Here is an 18,310-nt window from a genome sequence, read left to right on the forward strand (position 1 = left end):
TTCCTTCCTCACCTTGATTCTGACACACACTGCCCTCCCTGCCTGCTGACCCAGGGTGCCTGCCTGCCACTGTGTCTTCAGTCACCGCCACCTCCGGAGGACAGCGCAGAACAAAGGGGCAAGGATCTCAGCTCTGGGTTCCCCGTGGGGCGTGGCCTTGACCTGGCGGGTTGCAGCCGCCGCTGGTCCCCTCAGGGCTTCTCCGAGCCTGTGCTCCCTCCCGTGCCCTCAGGCTGGCCGTCAGAGCCTCGGGGATCCCACGAGCACCTGTGTGACTCTCGCAGTGGGCCCACCACACTTGAGAGACACTCCCACGCGGCGGGGTCCCGGGTGCAGAGGCCAGGCCTCGAGTGTGCCCACAGAACCAGCGCCGGCCAAGAAGCGCGGAAGGACCTCACACCCTCGGGGACAGAACTCCCACCTGTGCTCCCCACACCAAGGGGCCTGGGGCACTGACTTCTGATCCACAGGCGCGGCGGGCCTTCCCGTCTCTCCGCCCCGAGAGGGGCTTGTTAGCTCCGGGGAGAACGCGATTCTCGCACTCGGGCCCGACGTACCAGTTTGGCATGAGCGCGTTCTCGCCGCCCCGGAACATGATCCCCATGTTGGTGGCGTGCTGGCGGGAGGAGTAGAAGTCCGTGTAGTCACCTGCAGGGGAGACACAGTGGGCACCAGTGGTGGCCAGATGCCCGGGACAGGGAGGGGCCTCTCCCGCGCCCCCGCCCCGTGGGTGCCCCCAACAGCTCAGTCAGGGCACATCCAAGCCTCATCCACAATTTGTTTCCAGAACTGCCCTCGGAGAAACAAACAAGGAACAAGGAGCCAAGACCGTCAGGCGCAGACAACGGACACCCCTCCGGGGACGGGGGACAGACTTCCAGTGTCACCGCCCCCAGCCCAGGACTCCGCTCACTGGCCCTCGCTTGACCTGGGCCTGCTGCTGGCACAGCCTCTCCCCTCCCCTGGTCTGCGTCCGAATCCTGGCAACATTTTGAGGCCCCTCCCCCCACTCTCCCCTGGGGGATCACTCCCTCCTCTGGAGGAAGAAGAGGAGGAGGAAGAATGAGATAGAGGAGGAAGAGGAGCACAGGGAAGGGAGGAGGGAGGAGATGGTGATGGAGGAGGAAAGGGAGGTGGGGAAGGGGAAGGGAGATGAGGAGGAGGGGGAAGGGAGAACGAGGGAGGAGGGGGAGGGAGGAGGGAGAGGGAGGAAGGAGAGGGAGGAGGGGGAGGGAGGGGAGGAGGGGAGGAGGGAGAAGGAGGAGGGGAGGAGGAGGGGAGAGGGGAGGAGGAAATCGCGTCTGCATTTACTTTATTTACTTTTTTTATTTTTTTTTTTAACTTTTTTTTTTTTTAATTTATTTTTGCGACAGAGAGAGACAGAGCATGAACGGGGGAGGGGCAGAGAGAGAGGGAGGCACAGAATCGGAAGTAGGCTCCAGGCTCTGAGCCATCAGCCCAGAGCCCGACGCGGGGCTCGAACTCACGGACCGCGAGATGGTGACCTGAGCTGAAGTCCGCCGCTTAACCGACTGAGCCACCCAGGCGCCCCTGCATTTACTTTAGAATACAGCGTTGCATTTTGCAGTAAGACCCCACCTCCCCGGGAGGAGCCCAGCGCAGAGCCCACACCACCAATTAAAAACACTAATTTTATAGTCTCCGCCTCTTGTGTATTTGTTTTCAGCACGTGTGTGTAAGTCTCTATCACGATCACTTAAAAGGGGCTGGAAAGGGAAGTGTCAGCGGGGCTGTGATGCGTGGGACAGAGGAGGCGCCCACCCCGGAGGCTCCTGCAGCGAGTTTCGGGGGCCACGCAGTTCTCAACTGGACAGTTACGAATCGTGGGGATGTGCCTGGGGGCTCAGTCGGTTAGGCGTCCGACTTCGGCTCGGGTCGTGATCTCACGGTTCGCGGGCTCGAGCCCCGCGTCGGGCTCTGTGCTGACGGCTCGGAGCCTGGAACCTGCTTCCGATTCTGTGTCTCCCTCTCTCTCTCTCTGCCCCTCCCCAACTTGTGCTGTTTCTCTATGTCTCTCAAAAAATAACTAAATGGAAAAATAAATAAGCAAACAAACACAAGGGCAAGCATGGCAGAAACGGGGAGGAAACGCCGGTCGCAGCGCACACACAGGGCTCGCGTGCGGTGTGACTGCATCCCCACGGAACCTGTAGGAAAGACTGGAGACGGACGGACTGCAGGCTGGACGGAGGGGGAGGGGGCTGCGCCAGGGCACACGTGGACTGAACCCTCCAGACTGCGACCTTACGGGGCCGGGGCAGGAGGGGGGTGGGTGCAGGCCGTGTGCACCATGTGTGTGCATCATGCCTCTGATAAGCTGCTCAGAGCAAGAGCCCAGGGAAAGGACGGAGCAGCGGCAGGAAGGAGGTGGGACCCGGTCCCAGAGCCGTGGCTGAGCAGGTGGGGGGTTCTCCCCACACGTGGACTCTGACCTGAGCTCCGTGCCCTGCGCACTTCAGCTGTTTTCAACCCTCAACACCCCGGGTGGGGGTGAGTCCCGACCCACTGTGCGTCTGTCTTTTGGAAGGACGTTCTCCACCAGGAAGGCTTCCGGAGGCCACAGAAACAATCGAGGCAGACGCGGTGTTCCGGAAGCCTCCGGGCACACAGATGCCCAGGCCATCCCGGCAGGCCGGCCGCCCGGGGCTGGGAGGCGAGGGTGGAGACCTCCCTGTGCTTCAGCTGAGAGAGTTTGCCCCACTCCTGCTGTCTGATTGAAACTGGGGCGCTCTGCGGCCACACTCCCTGCCAGGGGCTCAAACTGGCCCGCTCCAGGGCTCTGGACTCACAGGTGAGGTGGGAGCACTTTTCACAGCCTCAGGGACGGACGGGGTGATGTGCCGGGGAGGGAGCCTGTGGGCAACTGTAAATCCCAGCAGCCGGCGCCCACCCAGCCAGGGCTCCGGCCTCCATCCCGGCCTGCGTCTGTGACCCCTCCCCCACCACGCAGCAGCGGCCAGGGCACCAGCCAGCCACCGTGGGCCACAGAGCTGCTCCGGGTGCGGGGACCCCACTCACCTATGGCGGCTGGCAGGTGCATCGCAGCAGAAGCCTGGGCCGTGAACGCCCTGCAGTACAGAACCGGGGGCTTCAGGGCTGGGTAAGCACGGAGGGGGTCCCTGCTCTGGCCGCCCAAACCAGCCCTGGAACCCAGCTCAGTCTCCAGCGAGCATCCCCCAGGCTGGCCCGGGGCCACGCTGGGCAGGCCGTCTGCTCCAAAGCCAAGGGGCCTCCTCATGGCTCCCGTTTTCCCCTCCAGGAAACAGACTAAATTACTCCTTCTCTGGGAGGCAGACAGACAAGGCCACAGAAGGTGCTGAGGGGGGATGGCTGAGTGAGGGAGGGGGGCAGCTCCCGAGCTGGCCGGGACCCTCTAGTCCGGACACAGGGGTCATCCCGGTCGGCCCAGAGTCCTGCCACCCTGACCCGCAGCCCAGGCAGGGGCTGGGGGAGGCTGCCTCAGAACGGCCCCGGCCGCCACACCGTCCCCTCCTCCCCACCCGCCAGTGTCCGAGTGTCCCTCACCGTCTCCGAAGGTCCGTGTCGTCTCGGAGCCTGGCACAGCTGGTGGACAGCAGATTCTGCAAGGACTCTCTCGCCTCCCTCCAGGCGGCCTGGCCGAGGCCCATGAAGCTATTGAGAGCCGGCTATGCCAGAGCAGAGAGAGGAGGTCACACGGGGACAGCCGGGGCCCACGGCCACCTCCAGCATCCTCAGGCCCGGGGCCTTGTTCTCAGCTCTGCCAGCGGCCCTTCCAGCCCGGGCGAGCGTCACCTCCCCCGACGGGGCGTCATGCCCCCGCGGGTTTGCACACGGGCCACAAAGCGTGGGAGCTGCTATCTGGGGGGGCTGCCCGGTCAGCACCGCCTGTGGGAACAGTCCACACGGACCCTCCACTCGCGTCCTGAGGGGGTTTCTCAGCCAGGGAGGCACCGTGCAACCTAAGGGCTGGGATGCCGTAGCCAGGTGACGAGGGAGAATCGTGCCTCACGCAGAGGAGACCCCCACCCATCTAATGGGGATCCGGTTCCGTGCACTGGGCCGTCGTGAGGACTGGACGGGGGCTGTGGGCGGAGCACACGCTCAACACACACCATCCTCCTTCCTGACCCAGAACGGGGGGGTGCACATCAGGGCCCGGACCACCTACAGGGACATAAAGTCACGTCCATCCCACGGGTACGTGCACTCCGGGGGCCACACTGAAGGCGTCTGTCCATTCCAGCCGTCCGTTCCTCCGTGGCGACGTCTCCAGATCCAGAGGGTCAGCACCGGCCACGGACAGGCAGAGGCTCACACGCTTACCGGGAGCCCCAGAGACGCCTGCGACAGGCCCAGCGTCGCGGACCCAGCACTCTCTGCACTGAGGCGCTGACCAGAGCTGTCCCCGGCGCCTCCGAAGGCACAATCTCTTCCCCGAAACGGAAGGGAAAGAGATTCTCCTGGTGGCGTTTTCACAAATGCCCTGAGATCCCAGACAAGCCGTGTCCCAGCGTCCTACCTGATCAAAGACATCCTGGTGTTTGGAGAGGACAGGCCCGGTGAAGAGGTGCTTAATGACGCTGAGGTCCAGGATCTGGTCGCCAATGGCCACGCCGATCCTCGGTCTCGGCTGGGAGGGAGACGGCATGGTTAGCGCCGGGGAAAGCCTCGGCCAGACGCGCTGCTTTACCCGAAAAATCTGTCCAGTTAAGAGCCTCTGGGTCCCCCTCCGGATGGGACGGAGGACTGGATCCTACCACGGCACCCAACCCCCTCCATGTCCAGGGGACTGAGGTCACCCCGAGATCTCTGCCCAGGCAGCATCTGGAATCCTCCTCCTTACAGGACAAGGAAAGCATCCTGTTCACTGGATGGGACATAAATCAAATACCCTGGGAGTGGGGAAGGAGCAGGCGGCCTAGTCCAAGTCCCTCATCGAGACCAAGTCTCCAGCTAAGTTCCTCAGGCACTGGGTAAATGCCTCGGGCGAGGAGGACTCACCACCTCACCCAGCAGCTGGGTTATCCCCCAGGATGAACCTCAGCCTGCCCTCGGGGATTTTCGTTGCGCAGCAGAGCAGAGAGCGCCCCGTGCGCAGGGCTGAGGCCCGGGGGCTTGGATGACGAGCCCCGTTATGGCTCAGACAGGGATTCATTCAGGCGAAAACATTTATGAAGCCTGTACTCCACACCAGCAGGACACTAAGGCTGTCAAAGCATGGGGGACAGAGGCGGGACTGGTGCCAGCTGTCCAGAAGCAAAGGCGGCACAGGGATCAGTGACATAATAGGTGTGCCTGGAGGGCAGCAGGGGCTCCTCGGGTGAGACAGAAGAAACAATACGTGCTAAGGTCCTGAGGCAGAAAAATGCTCTTAGAATGTTCCAGAAACCAAAAAGTAGCCGGTGTGGCTGGAGACAGCAGAGGCACAGCCGGACTGCAGGGACTTTAACAACCTGGCCATCGGCTCCAGACTACCTGGGTGCCCACATCCCAGAAGCCACCATCCCTGTCTTCACAGAGAGAGCCTCTTCCGTTTCACCAATCCACAAGCACCTTGCCATGGGAGGTGTCCGGTGTGCCTTTGATCCCCAACCCCCAGCCCAGCATCTGGCCCGGAGTTGGGGTTCTGAAGCATTTACCGAATATAAGAACGAACAAAACGCGACTGGATTAATTCACTGCTCTTCGGCCCGAATCTCGAAGAGCTGGCCGCTGGCGTGTGCCTTGGCAATCACGCCAGCCTGGCGAGGCCGGCACGACCCCTGGAATGTGCAACGTGGGCAGAGATGGCTTCAGACCGGGCCTCTTCCCACTCGAACGCCCTGAACCTTCTAGAATGCCAGAGGGACAGTGTTCTTTCCAGAGGGCCATGGGAAGGGGCTCTGTCTCCCGGGCGTCCTTAGGGGCTGTCCCTGCACATTCTATCGTGCCAGCAGCAAGGGCCTGGGGTTCAAGGGACATGAATTCTAGAGCCCTCCGGGAAGGCAAGTCAAAGCACCTGTCCTGCCTCTGGCAAGTGTCTCTAACTGCTCTGTACTCCCAGGAAAGGCAAGGGCGCTTGCGGAGGACAAAGTGTCAGCGCTGTGCGGAGAGCAGAGCATGGCTGGCTAACACGGGTCAAGGTTTAACCTGCCTCACCGTATTCGGGTCCCTCCAGGGGACCGAGTGTTAACTTTGTGTTCTTGCGACATTTAGTCAGGCCTGGCTCTTGTGAAACCACACTGGCTCTTGAGGACCGGCCTGCTGCAGGCAGGGCCACAGGAGGGCGGCCCCTGGGGGTCAAAGATCAGCTGTGGGGGAAGGGGCGGACCGCCAGCGGCTGCATTTTGCAATTATTTCTTGAACACTGGTGGGGGCAAGCAGACTCGGGGGTCTACGGTTTACAGAGCGAATCAGGAGCTGACCTTTAAGGTTGGGAGTGGAAATGCGAGCCACAAATACCATGAATAAATCCAAGGGAACCTGCTTTCCCCCACCCAGGGACCTTAAATATTTGCTGGTGAACGCCCAGTTTTCAAAGATTTCTTTCTGCTGGTCAGACTACACTTACTAAGCGAAAGCTCCTGTCTCCAAAAGGCTTCTTCTGACTAGCCGGGGAACGCCGGCGAGGCCACCCCACAGCCCAAAGACTTCCAGCTGGAGGCAAAGTCCCCCAACATCCCAGATCCCAAAGGCCGCGGGCCAGCTCACCCTCTAGCGCCCTGTTAACCTGCGGGGGGAGCTAGGGCCCTAACGCGGTGCCCTGGGGGCAGGAAACAATCCCCAGGAACTCTGGAGGAAGCAGGATGACCCCTCGGTAACAACAATCGAACTTGATCTGCTGGCCTGGGAACGACAGTCCTATGTTCTGTTTCAATTCGCATTTAGTCCTCACACAAATCTGCAGAAACCGCGGCCGCCAGGTCCAACAACGCGCACATCTAGAAAATGGGGTTCGGACCCACATACCCTCGGCACCACTGCTCCTCAAGAGACAGCCCAAAAGCCTCCCCCCCCCCCCATCTCACTTCTCCTACACCAGTGACCCGGAAGCCTCCGCGGGGCGCGCTCAGCAGGGGAACCGCGGGCCCCAGTGACCCCGGGGACGGGGAGGGCTCCGCGGAGCGCGTCCAGAAGAGGACGACTGGCCGGCGTCCCGCCTGGTCGGCGCTGCCGGCCACTGGTGGCGGGGGGTTGGGGCGCGGGTCCCGGCGGAGTAGGCACCCTCCGGCCCCCGCCCGGAAGCCAAGTGCAGCAGCTCACGTTGTCTGGGGTGGAAAAGACGCCGTAGGGCAGGTTTTGGATGGGGAAGTCAGAATCCTCGGCCACAGGGACGAAGGACATGCTGGCCAGCAGGGAGCAGGGCGGCGAGCTGCACTCGGCTGGATCCAGCCGGATCGCGCCCCTCGTGGCTCAGCGCCTGACCCCAGGGCTCCGTCCCTGGCTCCGCCCCCGCGGCCCCACCCCTGGCTCCACCCCCACCCGTCCGAGGCTCGCCCCCGACGCTCCGCCCCCATCGTTCCACCCCGCCTCCGCCTCCGAGGCTCCTCCCCCTCCTGCACCGTCTGAGGCTCAGCTCCGCGGCCCCACCCCCACACCACCCCCCAGTTCCGCCCCCGTGGCTCCACTCCCGGCCCCGCTCCTGGCTCCGCCCTCAGCCCTACCCCCACCCAGGCTCCGCCCCCTGCCCTCTGCCCCCTGCCCCCTGCCCCCAGCCCGAGAGGTCAGGGAGAAGCCGCGGGGACCCGCAGCGCGCTCTTCCGCCCCTCCGCCCCCGCCCGGGCTCCCGCCCTCCCCAGCCCCGCCCCTCCGCAGAGCCCCGCCCCGGAGACTTGGGTCCCTGCCCAGAGACTCCAGCCCTACGTCCCCCCCCGGACCCCCCCGGGGGGCCCGCGGGCTCGGGGAGTCCGGCCAGAGGCCTGTGACCCGTCGGCGGTGACACGTCCACCCTGTGGACCACGGGGTCAGGCGCGCCTCCCCAAGACTCACAACGACGAGAACTACGTCTAAGAGCGCAGCTCACCTGCACACTTCACGTTCCGACTTTCAGGCGCCGTGACCCGCCGTCCGACCTCGGGCAAGTTACTCAGACTCGTCTGCCAGGGCCGCGTGGACGCCCGCCGCCCCTGCCCGTGCAGGGCTCTGCGGGGTGAGGGCCCGTGCGCGCTCGTGCCCGGCGCACAGGGACCCCGCGCGCACGCGCTGGAGAGAGCGCGCAGAGAGGGGGACGGAGTGGGGGTGCACCGGGACCCCTCCAGTGCAGGGGGCAGCGCACAGCTGAGTGCAGGGAGACTTGAGTCCCGCCTCTGGCTCTGTTCAGCCTGCAGCAGGTTCAACTCTGGCCTCAGTTGGCTCATCTGCAAAACAGGGGTAAGAATCAGGCCTCCTCGGACATTTCCATGACAGTCAGGGGATGCCTGGCACACACGTGGTGATCAACCCGGTATTTTCCCACCCAGCCGGACCGTCAGCATTCCTCGGTTAGTGAGTTCTGCTTCCCTTTATGAAGGAGACAAACAAAAAAGGAGGGAACACAACTATAAAAGCGGTCATCACTGATTAAAAATAAGTTTATAATATAGATGCAAATTTCTTAGAAACCTGTGGCTCAGTGGGTTGAGGGACTGAGTTCAGCTCAGGACATGATGGGGCGGGGCCCGGAACCTGCTTCGAATTCTGGGTCTCCCTCTCTCTGACCCTCCCCCACTTGTGCACGAGCACCTGTGCGCTCTTTCTCAAAAATAAATGAACTTTAAAAAAAGTTAAACTTATGAAAGCATAGGCTGCGCAACACTTATCAATACAGAAACCAATACTGGAGACACAGACTTTGGGTTGATTTGCTTTGGAATTCTTGCATTAGAGTGGAAAGCTAATGAATTAATACGAAAAAGACACACGCACCCCTATGCTTACGGCATTATTTACAACAGCCAAGATGCAGAACCGATCCAAGTGTCCATCCACAGATGAATGGATAAAGACGTGGTGCGCGCGCGCGCGCGCGCGCGCACACACACACACACACACACACACACACACACACACACACAATGTGCAATTATCAGCCATACAAAAGAATGAGATCCTGCCCTTTATGAGCACACGGAGGGACCTAGAGGGCATCACGCTAAGCGAAGTGAGTCAGACAGAGACAGACAAATGCTATATGATTTCACGTGCGTGGCATCTAAAAAGCCTAACAAACCAAACAGAAGCAGACTCATAAACACAGAGCACAAACCCGTGGCCCGAGAGGGGGGTGAGATGGGAGATGAGATCACACAGAGAGAGGGGATGAAGAGGTAAAAACTTCCAGTTACACAGTGAAGAAGTCACGGGGATGAAAAAGTACACCGTGCGGAACATAGCCAATAATATTGGAGTAACTTCATACGGTGACAGATGGCGATGCCACTTACCTTGGTGAGCACTTCACAATGTATTTTATTTATATGCGGTGTTGAGTCACTATGTTGTGCGTCCGAAACTAGTGCGGTATGTCAACTACAATTAAAAATTCATTTTAGAAAATTAACAAGTTTGAGGTCTTAGAAATTTAGAAAATTAACAAGGTCTAAGGTACAGCATGGTGGTTACAGCTAATAACACTGCTCTCGTCCACTTGACTGTTGCTAGGATAGACCTCAGGCGTCCTCACCATAAAGAACTCGGTAGCGATGTGGCCGGATGGATGGGGTAGCTAAACGCTATGGTGGTAATCATTTTGCAACTTACTACCGTATCAGTCACCACATTGCACACCTTGAAGGGACCCAATGTTGTGTGTCCATTATTGGGGGGAAATGTTAACGAATTAATGGCTACACAGGTACAGCTGACTGAAAATACACTTGAAAACAAATTTAGGCCAAAATCCTAGAAATGACTCGTGGAGAACATTGAAAGGTTGCAGAACCAGGGGCCCCCGGGTGGCTCAGTCGGTTAAGCGTCTGACTCTTGATCTCAGCTCAGGTCTTGATCTGAGGGTTGTGAGTTCAAGCCCTGCATTGGGTGCCACGTGGAGCCTACTTAAAAAAAAAAAGAAAAAGGCTGGGGCACCTGGGTGGCTCAGTCGGTTGGGCATCTGACTTCGGCTCAGGTCATGATCTCGAGGTTCGTGAGTTGGAGCCCCGCTTCGGGCTCTGTGCCGACAGCTCGGAGCCTGGAGCCTGCTTCCGATTCTGTGTCTCCCTCTCTCTCTCTCTGCCCCTCCCATGCTCATGCTCTATCTCTGTCTCTTGATAATAGATAAACACTAAAAAAATTTGTAGATCCATCCCAAGGTTTGTAAAAATAGCCCTTTTCCTTCAAAAACATTTTTTAAAGTTTTTATTTTTCTTTATTTTGAGAGAGGCAGAGAGAGAGGCAGAAAGAGAGAACAAGAGAGAATCCCAAACAGGCTCCGTGCTGTCAGCATAGAGCCCAACATGGGGCTAGAACTCACGAGCCCTGAGATCATGACCTGAGCCGAAACCAAGCATAGATGCCTAACCGACTGAGCCACCTAAGTGTCCCTGCAAAACATTTTTTAATGAATAATAATGACAAACAGGCAGAAAAGCCTGTAAATAAGTCGCGACCCCTCTGCCTGCAGGGTCTCGGCCAGCTTCTCCTCTGGTCTGCTGTGCTCCTCCCTGGATCAGCCTCAGTGATCTTCATGGTTCAAAGCCCGCGTCTGTCCACAGCCAGTCCCGCGTCGCCACCTCCCGGCCCCCCTGCCGGGTCATCACCTCTAAGACAGCTCTGCCTTTTCAATAAGGTCTGTGGTAAAGTGTGGATCAAATAACGTGCAGTTAGGACAGAGTATTAAAACCGTGAGTGACTGATGGAAGCAAAGAGGAGGAGGGGGTGGGGGAGGGGGAAGAGGGGAGAGGAGGGGGAGGGGAGGGGAGGGGAACAGAAGAAGAGGAAGGCAGAAGGCAGAGTGTGTTAGGGCGGATTCAGGGGGGTGTCTGCTGTAACCACTCAAGGGACACAGCTGAGAGGGGCTGTGAGTCAGCAGCGGGGGTGATGTCACAAGGCGTCCTCGGGGCTCCCTGGGGAATGGCGCAGTGAGCACAGAGCCAGGGAGGCTGTCCTGCTCTCGGAGGGAGGGGATCCCGGGACAGGAGGGTCCGAAGCAGACGAGGCCCCGAGGTGTCAGGGGCTCGGCCTTGCCCGGCCTCCTGGCTGTCACCCTCAGGTAGGTTCCAGGGACGGGAAAGGAGGGGACAGCTCCAGCTGGGTTCTGGGCCCTGGCCGGTTCCGGGGTGCTGGGGCTGCAGGGCAGGGCGCCGCGTGCCCGGGCTGGCCCTGCGCTCTGTCCGCAGGACCGGACTGTCGTGCTGTGCGCGGCCCGGCCACACCCAGCCCGACGGCGGGCTCAGAATCGGTGCTCCGTAACACGGAAGTAAGTGCTTACTGTAAAGCGTCCGCGGAAGGCGATTCGATACCCGACGAGCCCCACACCTGCCGGGCCTGGGGGGGCCCTGGCAGCTCAGTACCTTCTCTCCACACACGCACGCACACAGGCTGACGGAGGCCTACACGGTAGAGCCACGAGAAGAGAAAACCCCAGACCTTTGGGGGAAGGGCGTGGGGCAGAGGTGTGTGTGGGAAGGGGCGAAGGCATGAGAGCCGTGACGGGGGGGCGGGGGGGGGGAGGTTTCCTGTTTTAAAATAGACTCGCCAACCCACTAATTACGTCTCGCGCCTCCAGAGGCCAAAGCGGCTCTCCGTTCGGAAGAAACCATTCGAAGTAACCTGAAGATTCCCTGCATTTTCTTTCCTCTCTCCCTCTCGAGGAGGAGGGCGTGCTGATGAGCACGGACGGACGTTCCAAGGTCCACAGACAAGAACCGGGAGGAGGGACCGCCGCCCCAGTCCTCACACGCCCTCGCGGTTTGCTCGTGCCATTTGCACGGCCGTCCCTTTTCCATCTTTGTGAACTTCAAACAGAAGCCAAGTTTTCCCTCTTTCCCCGTGTGTTTCCCGGAGCGCTTCTCCACGTGGCCAGAGAGGTTCCCTCGCTATCATCTGAGTGGCCGAGGCGGTTCCCGTGCTGGCACTGCGTTTCCCTGCTCCAGCACCACTGTCGGAGGGGGACCCCGGGCCGGAGGGTGTGGACGCCAGCTTCAGCCCCTCCACGGCCGGGGCCCGCGTGAGCCTCTGTGGCGCCAAACTCGGGGCCTCCCTCGGAGGCGAGCCACCCCGCCGGCCTCCGCACACAGGAGGCCTCTCCCCCGTGTGGTTTGCAAGAGCGGCGGGAAGGGGCTTGAATCTGGTGGGGCTGCCGGCTGCCCGATGGGCAGGAGGCGGACGCTGCCCCCACCGGGATGACACCGGGTGGGGGGCGTCCCCGCAGCACGCAGGAGTCCCATCCGGGTCCTTCCACCCACCCTGCAAATGTCACTGTCCCTTGAATTGCTGGAGTCAGGTTCCCAAGGTGCCTTGGATGGGGAGCTCCTTTGACGGGACAATGTCACTCGGGTTGGCATAGGACATACGCTCCTCTGAGGACAGAACGTAGAGGCACGCGCCAAGCACAAGGTGTCCTCCCTACAAGGTGGGTGAGAAACTTTGGACCCGAGCCTTCAGGAGAGGAGGCCCTTGCTCTATCCAAGAGCGTAGCCGTTATCACAGCCCCCTCTTCTCTCGGGTCCCCGGCGGGCGGGCGCAGAGCCAGGTGACCCAGCCCAGCCGGCGCTGGGTGGGGGTGGGGGTGGGGTGCCGCCCCAAGAGTCTCCTTCCTGCCCTCCTCTGTCTCCGTCTGTCTTCAGGCCGCCGCAGGGTCTCAGGTTCTACCGGATCCCTGTTGTGATGGCACGGCGCCTCGCAGCCCCCTGGGGACTGAAGCCGGATGGAAGCCCCACAGACACCAGCGGCAGGGTGGGCAGAGGGGCCAGTACCACCCGCTGACCTGCTGAGACGCTGTAGCACACGGAGCTCTCCCTGAGCCCAGCTCCCCTCGGTCCACAGGGCTGCTCGCAAACACCCCCGCCCCTCTCCTCAGAGTCCCCAGGACCGAAGCCTCAAGGTCAGGGCGCTTTCTCTCCCCTCGGGTTTCGGGATCAGGAGCTCTCCTGCCACTCTGCCACTTGCCTCCCTGGCCTTGGATCCCCTCCCCCATCCCTCTGTGCCCGACAGGCCAGGGAAGTCCCAAAGCCTCACGTGCACCTTGGCTGGGCTCTCTTTTGAGGGGCGCGGGCCTCCTCGGGGCTCTCCTCCTGCTTGTGCACCGAGGAGCCCAGAGCAGCCCGGGACGCCATCACTGGGCCAGACCATCCCTGTCTAACGGTATGTCCCGCAGCGATGGAGGTGTTCTAGATGTGTGCTATCCCATCAGAGCCACCGGAGCATCTGAAGTGTGATCAGCGAGCGACCAACCCGTCTGCATTTGTTATAGCCGCTGAACCAGTGTTGACCCATCATCGTCAACCGAAGCCCGTGATTTACGTCATGGTTCTACACTGTGTTGTGCGGTTGTGAGTGTGGACAAATCCGTGTCATTGATCCACCGTTATGGTATCATCCAGACGGAGGAGGTTCACCGCCCTACAAATCAGTGCTGCCACGATTCGCCCTCCCGTGCTCCACCCGCACCCAGAACCACCACTCTGTGTACTGTCACTGTAATTCTGCCTTTTCCAGAAGGTCATACGGTTGCCGTCTTTTTAGACCGGCTTCTTCCAACTTCCCAATTTACACTGAAGGTACCTCTGTGTCTTTGTGCCTTCGTAGCTCACTTCTTGTAACCGTTGAATGTCGACCCACGGTGTCGATCCATTCACCTACTGAAAGACATCTGGGTTGCTTCCAATCTGGGGCAGTTATGAGTAAAGCTACTGAAACATTCATGTACGGGTTTCGTGTGAACATACTTTTCAAGTCATGTGGATAAAAACCTAGGAGTGCAATCGCTGGCTTGTAGGGTTAAGACTCTCTTTAGAAACCCCCGAACTGTCTTTTAAGAAACTGTCCAACTGTCTTTTGTTGTTGTTGTTGTTAAGATTTTATTTTTAGCAACACTCAGCGTGGGGCTCGAACCCACAACCCCGAGAGATCAAGGGTCACACGCTCCATTCACTGAGCCAGCCAGCCAGGTGCCCCTGTCAAACTGTCTTTCAACGTGTCAGTGCCGTGTTGCATCCCCAGCAGAAATGAATGAGAGTTTCTGTTGTTCCACACCGCCTGTAGCATTTGCGGTGTTCTGATTTGGGCTAGTCTCTGCGTATGTAGGCACGTGGTGGTATCTCACTGTCAATGTGCATTTCCCCAGTGACTTAGGACGTTGAGCGCCTCTTCATTTGCTTACTTATCGTCGGTAGATCTTCTTTGGTGAGGCGACTCTTCATATATTTTGCCCATCTTTTAATTGGGTTGTTTCTTAGAGTTAAGGTTTAAGAGTTATTTATATATTTTGAATAAAAGTCCTATATGAGATACGTGTTCTGCCAATATTTTCTTCCCCATCTGTGGCTTGCCTTTTCATTCTCTTAACGGGGTCTTCTGCAGAGGAATTTTTGGCTTTGATGAAGTACACCCTATCAATTTTTTCTCTCAGTGTAGCATGATTTTGAGGTTTTATCTAAAAAAAAATCATCAAACCCAAAGTCATCTAGATTTTCTTTTCCAGAAGTTCTATAGTTTTGCCGTACTGGCTCTTCTGGGCTGTTTGCCTCTCCATCCAACTTCTGAATCACTTTCATCAGTATCCACAAAACAGCTGGCTGAGATTTGGGTCGGGATTGGGTTGAATTTATAAATCAAGTCGGGAAGAAGTGACAATACTAAGTCGTCCTTCCATGAACATGGAATAGTTCTCCAGTTGTTTAGATCTTCTTTGATTTTTCTTCATTAATTTTGTAGTCTTCCTCACAGACATTTTGTACATACTTTGTTAGACTTTTACTAAAGTATTCCATATTTCTTCAAGCACTAATGGAAAATGGTGTATTAATTTCAAATTTTTTGTTGTTGGTATTTATTATGTCAACTGGCTTGTGTGTATTATCCTCGTAACCCTGCAACCTTGCTATAATCGCTTATTTGTCCCAGGCAGGGATTTTTTTTTTTAAAGAATTGACAATTTTATTTTTAAAAAGTATTTAACAGTTTAAAAAGTTTTTTTTTTTAATTTTTTAACGTTTTTTGTTTTTGTTTTTGTTTTTGTTTTTGAGACAGAGAGAGACAGAGCATGAACGGGGGAGGGGCAGAGAGAGGGAGACACAGAATCTGAAACAGGCTCCAGGCTCTGAGCCATCAGCCCAGAGCCCGACGCGGGGCTCGAACTCACGGACCGCGAGATCGTGACCTGAGCTGAAGTTGGACGTTTAACCGACTGAGCCACCCAGGCACCCCAAAAATGTTTTTATTTTTGAGAAAGAGCTCAAGCAGGGGGAGAGGCAGAGAGACGCAGACACAGAATCCAAAGCAGGCTCCAGGCTCTGAGCTGTCAGCACAGAGCCCGACACGGGGCTCAAACTCACGGACTGTGAGGTCGTGACCTGAGCCCAAGTCAGATGCTTAACCGACTGAGCCACCCGGGCGCCCCTGATTAAATTTCTTTTGATAAAGGCCTGTGAGGTGATTTCTTTCTCCTGTTTTTGTAATTATGCCTTTCAAGGTAGTGGTCCATTTCATCTAAGTTATCACTGTAAGCAGAGCTGTTCACGGTATCCCTTTACTCTTACGATGCCCATGGGAACAGCAGTAGTGGCCTCTCATGTCTCATAGGGCCACGTTTTAATGTTATAGATGTGCGTGGCCTTTTGGGAGGCTGCCCTCTACATGATCTACCAGGTTTTGTTGGTTAGATTCTATCCGTCTCCTCTCTGCATCCTTGACTTTCCTCCATTCCGCCGAGTCTCTAAATTTCTCTCGTTCTGTGTGTTAATGAAAGACGGAAAACAAGGCCAGGGAGCCAGCCAGTCTTTGAAAAGATACAACTCCAAGAGTCCCTCTTTAAATCCCCAAGAATATCTATTTAGATGTTCTAGGCAACCTATGAGAAAAGGGGCCGTCCAGCGATTATCACTTCAGTATAAACCGTCTTCACATCAGGAAGAACGTGTCTTCTGAGACTCGAGCTTAGACCACAGGAATAGTTTCAAGATTGCACTCCCCAGTACAAAAGTTAGGGTTCCGGGAAAACTGGGGGAAAGGACATTTTGCTAGATTTGAGTACAGAAATCCCAAATTAGGTATGAAGACCGAACAACAACACAGTTTGTGATTTATGACTTTAATATTTAGGTGTGAAGGTGAAGCCAGAGGACTTTGTGGGAACTGCTTTTTGGTGACAATTTTTTAAAAACAAAAAACAAACAAAAAAGCAAAAAGCCCTAAATTACAGAGGCCCCTCGGTGGCTCAGTGGGTTAAGCGTCTGACCTTGGCTCAGGTCATGATCTCGCAGTTCATGAGTTCCAGCCCCGTGTCGGGCTCTGTGCTGATGGCTGGGAACCTGGAGCTGCTTCGGATTCTGTGCCTCCCTCTCTCTCTCTCTGCCCCTCCCCCATCTCTAAAAAAGTAAACATCAAAAAAAATTTTTAAAAAGTGAATTGCAAATTGAATGCTGGGGCTGATTCAATGTCATTTCTTACGTAACCCTCAATTCCACAACGTGCTCATCAAAACCGCTTTAGAGAGAACATTTTAACACTTTGGACCTTGGGTACAGAAAACTGGGTTAGTTCTAATCTTTGGCTCATGACATTCAGCACTGGTTCACACATGGTCTGCCTTTAGTTTCGTCCAATATAAGTGTCCTGAATGGACTTCTCAAAAATGTTGGGGGCTTGACCACACGGTACCACATCCCCTGCCTCCTCCCTTGTAAGCATTCCATCCTTACGTTTCTCTTCAGCACTGTCTTTTCTCCTCCTGTAAGTCACATCTACAGGACTCGAAAAGAAGTGTATTTTACTCACCTTTTTATAGGCAAGCATGCTGTATACGTTGAGACCTTTCTGCTCACTCTATCTCTAAGGCTTACCATGCCTTTTGCTTGGTTAGTCGGGGGTCACTAGTTTGAATTACTACACAGTGTTCCACTGGAAGATCGTATCCCATTTTATTCATCCAGTCTTCAGTGGGACTTCGGTCGTTTCTAGGTTTTTGCTTTCTGTGAATGGTGCGAGGAACTCTTGACTCCTGTTATCCATGTGCAAGTTTTCCCTCAGTACACACTTAGGGCTGACATTTCTGGGTTACAGGGTGTGCGGAAGTCCAACCCTAAAAGATAACACATCTTCTAAAGGACTGACCCACTTCTGAGTAACACCAGCAGCTTATAAGAAACGATGTGGGATCCTCCAACCCTAGATACCGTCAGACTGTTAAATTTTTGCCAATTGAACGGATGTAAAATGGCACCTCACTGATGCCACTCGTGTTGATTTGCACTGTAATTTCTCCCAGTTTGTAACTCAGCTTTTCACTTTCTTTGAAGACACTTTATCATCTATTAGAGTGGGGGTGTCTGGGTGGCTCAGTCGATTAAGCATCCGACTTTGGCTCAGGTCGTGATCTCACGGCTTGTGAGAGAGATGTGCTATCTCTCTCAAAAATAAACATTAAAGAAATTATTAGTGCATAAAAGACTTCATCTTCCTTTCTTTTTAAAGTGGAGATACAGTTGACATAGGATATTCTGTGAGTTTCTGGTGTGTATGCCATTGTGATTGGACACTTACATACATTTAAAAAGCTCATCAGAGTCCGTGTAGTTACCACGTGTCACCATACAGGTGTTACAATACTGACTACGTTCCCAGTGCTGTACTTTTCATCCCCGTGACTTATAACCTGAGTTTTGTACGTCTTCGTGCTTTTCACGTATTCACCTGCCCGACCCCCTGGCAGCCACCAGTCTGTTCTCTGTACTGAAGTCTGTTTGTTTGTTTATTTTTTATTCCACATGAGTGATATCATACAATATTTGTCTTTTTTTTTTTATTCTAATGTTCATTCATTTGAGAGAGCTAGAGTGCGAGCAGGGGAGGGGCAGAGAGAGAGGGAGACACAGAATCCGAAGCAGGCTCCGGGCTCCGAGCTGTCAGCCCAGAGCCCGTCATGGGGCACAAAATCATGACCTGAGCCGAAGTCGGATGCTTAACTAACTGAGCCACCCAGGTGCCCAGTGTTTCTTTATTTCACTTCGCAAAATAACCTCTAAGTCCATCCATGTTGTGCAAATGGCAAGAGCTCATTTCTTACGACTGAGTACCGTCCCATTGTATATATATACATCTTAATACGTTCATAGGTCGACGGGCCCTTAGGGTGCTTCCGTGTCTTGGCACTTATAAATAATGCTGCAATAAACAACGAAGCTGCGTTTATCTT

At 56.3% G+C, this 18,310-nt stretch overlaps 1 protein-coding gene and 1 long non-coding RNA gene across 11 annotated transcripts in view; one reads left to right on the plus strand and one right to left on the minus strand.

Moving 5' to 3' along the window:
• Positions 1 to 7,428, minus strand: part of FAH (fumarylacetoacetate hydrolase) — a 43,680-nt gene extending 36,252 nt beyond the window's left edge. For all 5 annotated transcript variants that reach the window (XM_047846672.1, XM_047846673.1, XM_047846671.1 and 2 more), the window contains exons 1-5: positions 7,246 to 7,428; positions 4,523 to 4,633; positions 3,547 to 3,668; positions 3,040 to 3,089; positions 558 to 648 (exon numbers count right to left, since the gene is read on the minus strand). In XM_047846672.1, coding sequence (XP_047702628.1) covers positions 558 to 648; positions 3,040 to 3,089; positions 3,547 to 3,668; positions 4,523 to 4,633; positions 7,246 to 7,326 — 455 coding nt within the window. In that variant the 5' untranslated portion in view covers positions 7,327 to 7,428. The remainder of the gene's footprint in view (positions 1 to 557; positions 649 to 3,039; positions 3,090 to 3,546; positions 3,669 to 4,522; positions 4,634 to 7,245) is intronic.
• Positions 7,429 to 7,813: 385 nt separating this feature from the next.
• LOC125158970 (uncharacterized) lies at positions 7,814 to 14,668 on the plus strand. Of its 6 annotated transcripts, none has more exons than XR_007149618.1 (5): positions 7,814 to 8,462; positions 10,580 to 11,374; positions 11,684 to 12,529; positions 12,744 to 13,000; positions 13,274 to 14,668. It is a non-coding gene; the product is annotated as an uncharacterized LOC125158970 (long non-coding RNA). The 6 variants fall into 6 exon arrangements; XR_007149616.1 differs by having other exon boundaries at positions 13,310 to 14,668; XR_007149614.1 differs by having other exon boundaries at positions 12,744 to 14,668.
• The last annotated feature ends 3,642 nt before the right edge of the window (positions 14,669 to 18,310 follow it).

The sequence above is a fragment of the Prionailurus viverrinus genome, unplaced genomic scaffold (assembly GCF_022837055.1).
Source record: "Prionailurus viverrinus isolate Anna unplaced genomic scaffold, UM_Priviv_1.0 scaffold_40, whole genome shotgun sequence".
In the NCBI taxonomy this organism is placed as follows: Eukaryota; Metazoa; Chordata; class Mammalia; order Carnivora; family Felidae; genus Prionailurus; species Prionailurus viverrinus.